The sequence below is a fragment of the Notamacropus eugenii genome, chromosome 2 (genome assembly GCF_028372415.1).
Source record: "Notamacropus eugenii isolate mMacEug1 chromosome 2, mMacEug1.pri_v2, whole genome shotgun sequence".
Lineage (NCBI taxonomy): Eukaryota > Metazoa > Chordata > Mammalia > Diprotodontia > Macropodidae > Notamacropus > Notamacropus eugenii.
In genome coordinates this window covers 3894505-3900882 of record NC_092873.1, presented here as the reverse complement: position 1 = coordinate 3900882, position 6378 = coordinate 3894505, and the positions used below count along the sequence as shown (strand labels likewise).

The 6378-nt window shown below is 39.1% G+C and overlaps 1 protein-coding gene across 1 annotated transcript; it reads left to right on the top strand.

The window, feature by feature from the left end:
* Nucleotides 1-1908: 1908 nt before the first annotated feature.
* Nucleotides 1909-2871, top strand: LOC140523331 (olfactory receptor 10Q1-like). The gene has a single exon (XM_072638255.1). The coding sequence runs from the start codon at nucleotides 1909-1911 to the stop codon at nucleotides 2869-2871; it is 963 nt and encodes a 320-aa protein (XP_072494356.1).
* The last annotated feature ends 3507 nt before the right edge of the window (nucleotides 2872-6378 follow it).

The window sequence follows — 6378 nt, the reverse complement described above, 5'->3', positions numbered from 1 at the left end:
AGAAATGGTCATGGACAAAAATCACACAGAATGAGAAGGAAAGATGGATTAGCCTGCACTACTGCAGAAGGTCATGAGTCTTTTGATGTTTTGAAATGGAACATCAAAAAAATAATGCTCCCACTAGTCATCTCTCAGAGTTGTTTTAAAGAGATCACTTGAAAATCTGAGGGTTGTACTGTGCACAGGCAAGTGATCATTAGGCTAAGATCCTAGGGATGGTAATGAATAATTATTGCCACTGAGAAAAATTACTACCAATATTGCTGTAGTTCAGTAATTCAATCACATCCACAGTTACTTTTTGTATCTTTTTTTGCAAAGAATATTAATTTATATCTGTAAATTAACATTATGTTTGAGTTACAAAAAATATTGTATTCAGTATATAATTTGACCCTCAAAACAATAGGTCATAATTATATTGTTCTTCAAGATTTACAATGCTCTTACATATTTTACCTCATTTGATCCTCAGAACAATGCTGCTATATGGAGGTAGGTGCTATTATTATCCCCATTCTGTGTATGAGTAAACCAAGTGATAGTAGTCAAGTGACTTGTCTAAGATCTCCCCGACTGAATCACTTAACTGCCTCTATAATATCCTGTAAGCTACAAATATTATTATCCTCATCTCACAAATTAGGAAGTCAAGGTTGAGAATTTGACTAGAATCACCAGGGACAGAGTGGGATAGAATCACTCACCTGCCTTTTCCATCAAAGCTAAATAAAACAAAGAATGTTGTTCACAGAGAAATGGCAGCAAGCATCATTAGATGGAAGATATAATAAGCTCCAGGAAAGTAAATCACAGGATAAGAAAATAACTGATATGTTCAAAATATTAAACAGAGAAGCAGCATGGAACAGGGAGCATGGTAGGTTTGTAGACCAGAAAACTTGGGTATAATCAATGCCTCCAATGCTTACCAGCTATGTGAGCCCATGTGAATTATTGCTGTATGACTGAACAAACCCTTTAACATCCTAGACTATTGCAAAAGCCTTATGCTTAATCTCCCTGCATCGAGTCTCCCACCACTTCATTTCATCCTCCATTCAACTGTTAAATTGACCTTTCTAAAATTCATATGTGACCCTACCCCTTCCACCCCCATTCAATTAAGTTCTGGGGATCTTTATTATACCCAGGATGAAATAGAAAATCCTGTTTGAATTTTAAAGCCCTTCATAGCCTACCTTCTTCCTATCTTTCCTTATTAATCTCTGATGACACTGGTCTCCTTGCTGTTTGTTGCACACAACAGTCCATCTCTGAGCATTTTCGTGGGCTGTCCCACATGCTTGGTATTTCCTCCTTCCTCATCTCTGCCTCCTAGCTTCCCTGAACTTGTTCAAGATTCAACTAAAGTCCTACCTTCTCCATGAGGACTTTGTGGTCCTCCTTAATTTTGTACCTTCCTTCTGCGAGACTACCTCTAATTTATCCCACATTTATGTTGTTTATATATAGTTTCTTTCATGTTGTCTCTCATTTTAGACTGTGAGTTCTTTTGGGAGAAGAACTTTTTTTTGCTTTTCTCTGTATCCCCAGCATTTAGTACAGGACCTGGTATAGAGTAGGAGCTTAATAAATGCCAGTGAATGTCTTTAGAACAAAAAAATATAGAATACCGGTATTGGAGAAGAAACTAGAACATAAAATATAGAATGTTAATCCTAGAGGAGATCTTAGACATTATCTAATTCAATCCTATCATTAGAATACTAAAGAGATACAGAGGTGAAGAGACTTGGCAAAGGTCAACTTTAAAGACCCTTGATTCTCCATTTTTCTTTGATTCTACCATTCTAAGAATAAAACAGAGAGTTTCTTATTTTATCTAAGTTATTCAGTTTCTGGTTATTCAGCTTAACTTTGTATTTCTCTTTGGCAGATGAAATGTCTTCTCCCAATACTTTCTATTTTAACCAGTCTGGCCCCACTGAGTTTGTGTTCCGAGTGCTCACCACTTCCCCCAAGATCCAGGCCCTCCTCTTCTGCTTCTTCCTTCTCCTTTATATACTGATCATATGTGGTAATACTGCCATCATCTGGGCTGTGTTCACCCACACCTCCCTACATACACCTATGTACTTCTTCCTGTCTACCTTGTCCTTCCTAGAGATCTGTTACACCACAACCGTGGTGCCCCTGATGCTGTCCAACATCTTTGGGGCTCAAAGACCCATTCCACTGGCTGGTTGTGCAGCCCAGATGTTCCTGTTTTGCACCCTTGGTGGTACTGACTGTTTCTTGTTGGCCGTCATGGCATATGACCGCTACATGGCCATCTGCCATCCCCTGCACTACACCGTCACCATGACCCAGAAGCGTTGTATCCAGCTAGTGGCTGCTTCCCTGGGCCTGGCTTTTTACCTTGATCTGCAACTCACAGCGTTGATCTTCACCCTCCCCTTTTGTGGGCACCACCTGGAGATCAACCACTTTCTGTGTGATGCTCCACCTGTCTTACGCCTGGCCTGTGGGGACACTCGCATGCATCAAGCTGTTCTCTTTGTTGTGGGTATCCTTGTGCTGACCTTCCCCTTTGTGCTCATCTTCATTTCCTATATGTTCATTGCCAATGCCATTCTATGCATCCGCTCTTCAGAGGGGCGCCGACGTGCCTTCTCCACCTGCTCATCCCATGTCTCTGTCGTTCTACTGCAGTATGGCTGTTGCACCCTGGTCTACATGCGACCTAGGTCCAGCACCTCAGAGGACGAGGACCGGCAGCTTGCCTTGGTTTATACATTTGTCACACCTCTGCTCAACCCCCTCATTTACACCCTACGGAATAAGGACGTCAAAGATGCACTGAAAAAATCCATGAGCTGCAAATTAGCCTCCAAAATTCCATGAAGATGTGTCGTAAGAAGTCATTAAGTCAGAGGAAATAATAAATTCCAACATGTAATTTCCCACACTGTAATTTTCTACAATTTGAATTTGTGATTCTAAAATAGTACATGCCTAATAATATCATTTACTCTGATGAACTTGAAGGGAGGTCAGATGGTCACTTGTTAGAGATAAAGTCATTTTTATTCAGCTATGGACTGTATTAAATATTCTTTGAGTTACCCCCAACCTCTGAGATTCTAGAATTTACTCTCAAACATCTATATGAGACCTGCTTCTTGACCTTGTTCTAATATATTGTACCCACTTCCATGCATGTAAGTTCCATCAGAGTACCTTGAACTTACCCCTTGTCCATTTTTTTGAGCTCTTCACATAACAAACAATGAGCAAAACTGTGTAGTCAGCATATACAAAAGTTTAAATGTATCTTTCAAGGACATTTGAGAAGAAAATAAATCTGTTATTTATCGAATCAAAAATCCATTTTTGATTGCCCAGAGCTTAGTAAATGCTCTTTGCATTGAAGATGGAGTGGTCAATAGTTAATCAGTTAGTCAATAAATATTTATTTGGCATCAACTATGTGTCTGGCACTGTGCAGAGAGCTTTGGAAATACTCAAGAAGTCAAAAGGTGTTCCCTGCCCACAAAGAGCTCACAATCTAGAAGAAAGACAATAAATAAATAAATGAATGAATGAATAAATAAATAAATAAATGCATGAATGAATGAATGAATGAATAAATAGGTACAAGGAAGCAATATACAGAACAAATAGGAAATAATTAGAAGAAGGAAGGCATCAGAATTAAGAGGGGTTGGGAAAACTTCCTATAAAACTGGAGTGTCCAACATAAAGTGGCAGGTGGCAGGGAACACTTCCAAGTGACCTTAAACCAGATTAAATATAATTGGGAAATATCAACAAAACAAATCAAAATACAATAAAACATAAATAATGTGAATTTGTGGTTTTCTAAGTCAGTATGCAGCCTTTAGGGATCCTTGTGTAGGGTTTAATGGCCCCCTTTTCCATTGGAGTTTGATACCACTGCTGTAGAAGATGAGATTTTAATTAGAATTTAAAAGAAACCAAGGAAACCAGAAGGTGGAATTGAGGAAGGAGAGCATTCCAGGCATGGTGGACAGAGAGAGAAAGTTCCTGGAGCTCAGAGATGGAATGTCTTGATCATGAAACTACCAGGAGGCCAGAGTCACTAAATCAAAGAACACCTGAAGGGAAGTGATGTGTAAGAAGACTAGAAAGGTAGAAGGGGGCTAGATTATGAAGGCCTTTGAATGCTAAACAGAGGATTTTGTATCTAATCCTGTAGGCAACGGGGATTCACTGGAGTTTATTAAAGTGTGGGGCAGGGAGGGAGGAGGTGAAATAAACACATCTGTGCTGTAGTAAAATCACTTTGGTGGCTGAAGGAAGGATGGATTGAAGTAAGGAGGGCCTTGAGATAGGGACACCTACCAGTTGGGTAGTTCAGTAGTCCAGGGGAGGGATGATAAAGGTTTACTTCTTAATGTTGGCAATATCAGAGGAGACAAGAGGGCATATCTGAGAGATGTGGCAAAGGAAAAATTGACAGATTGGCAACAAATTGGCCATATGAGAGGGATGAGAGATAATGAGGAGTAGAGGATGATACCTATGTTGTGAATTTGAGTGACTGGAAGAATAGTGTTGCTGTCTATAGCAATAAGGAAGTTAGAAGAGAAGAGTTTAGGAAAAAGAAAATCAGTTCATTTTGGGTCATGCTGAGTTTAAGATATCTACTGATAATTCAGGTCAAGATGTTGTAAAAAAGTCGACTACAGACCATACCTCCCAATGAGGGTGTGACTTTCTTAGGGTCATGAAGCTTGTTAAGTGGCTAGAATCCAGGTATACTGACTTTCCAGGCTCCTAAGACCCTTGTATTGCTATAAACAACATTTCTCATTGCTATTTTTCCATAATATAGCATATATAAATCATCAATGAAGGAAAGGAGAAAAGATTGAGAATAGTTGCCTCCTACTGGTCATAGACTCTAACTATGATCTACACCTCAAAAGGCTGAGGTAATCTGTTATCATTGTCATCCTTAACTCAGAATTGCTTTTCTCTATATCTCTCATCAAATCCAATTTGAAGGGAAGTCCTTCTATTTCTGGGAGCTACTTGCTTGCAAGTATTCAGAGAGGACTCTTGTAATAGATTGTTCATGGAAACACCTGGGATTAATCTTGCTGCCTTTAATAATTCTTGGGAGATATCCAACATCCTGGTATAGGAGACCTCTGTGGTTCCTTCGGCAAAGTGCTGGTTCTTCAATGCCCTCAAGCAGTACAGAAAACCTCTTTCTCCACCTTCAACTGAATGAGGTTCATCCAGAGAGCAGAGACAAGAGCCCACAAACCAGCCAGGGCTCCTCTTTTTGAGGAGATCCCACCTACTTTGAGGATCATGGAACACCATATCATTTAACCCAAAATGAAGAGGAAGGAGAAAGGAAGGAAATTTTTCAGGGACTGGGGGTGGAGAGAACTGTGCCAGGAGCATCTCAGGACAAAGGTGACTTATGTATCACCACTTTTCTCTATGTGGACACTAGAGTCAAAATAGGAGGTGGGAAGAGGATGTCATTTCACTTTTCATTTTGCAACAACAACATTGTATGATAACCAACTTTAACAGACTTAGCTCTTCTCAGTAATACAAAAATTTAAGGCAATTCGAACAGACTCATGACGGAATATGTTATTCATATCCAGGGAAAGAACTACGTAGTCTGAATGCATATCAAAACAAACTGTTTTCTCTCTTCTTTGTTTTTTCTTTCTTATGGTTTTCCCATTTTTCTCTAATTCTTCTTTTATAACATGATTAACGTAGAAATGGGTTTAATATGATTGTACATGTATAGCCTATATCATACTGCTTGCTGTCTTGGGGAGGAAGAGAGTGGGAGGGTGGAAGGGAAAAAATTTGTAACTCAAAATTTTATAAAAAAGGATTTTGAAAAATAATAAATATTACTGAAAGAAAAATAACTTTGTTTTATGTCACATAAGTAATAACTTACCAACTTATAATTTGAATCCAATACTCTTTTTAATGAGCAGGGGTTTTCCCACTGAGAAGGGTTAAAAAACAAGTCAACGAGCATTTAGTAAAGGTCTACTATGTGTCAGATAGTGTGCTAAGTGTTACGGATACAAAGAAAGGCAAAAGACATTCTGTGGTCTCAGGGGTCTCACAGTTTGATGGAGGAGACAACATGCAAAAAATTATGTACAAACAAGCTACATGTAGGACAAATTAAAATAATCAACAGAGGAAAGGCAAGAGCATTAAGTGGTATCAGAAGAGGATTCTTGCAGAAGATGGAATTTTATCTGGAAAGCACAACCATAGCAACCAGGAGGCAGAAATGAACAGAAAGAGAATCCCAGGCATGAGGGTCAGCTAGTGAAAATGCATTATTAGAAGGTGAATTGTCTTGCATGAGGG

Bases quoted from the DNA above. Each gene is read 5' to 3' on its own strand.
- LOC140523331 (XM_072638255.1), top strand. From the start codon at position 1,909: ATGTCTTCTCCCAATACTTTCTATTTTAACCAGTCTGGCCCCACTGAG.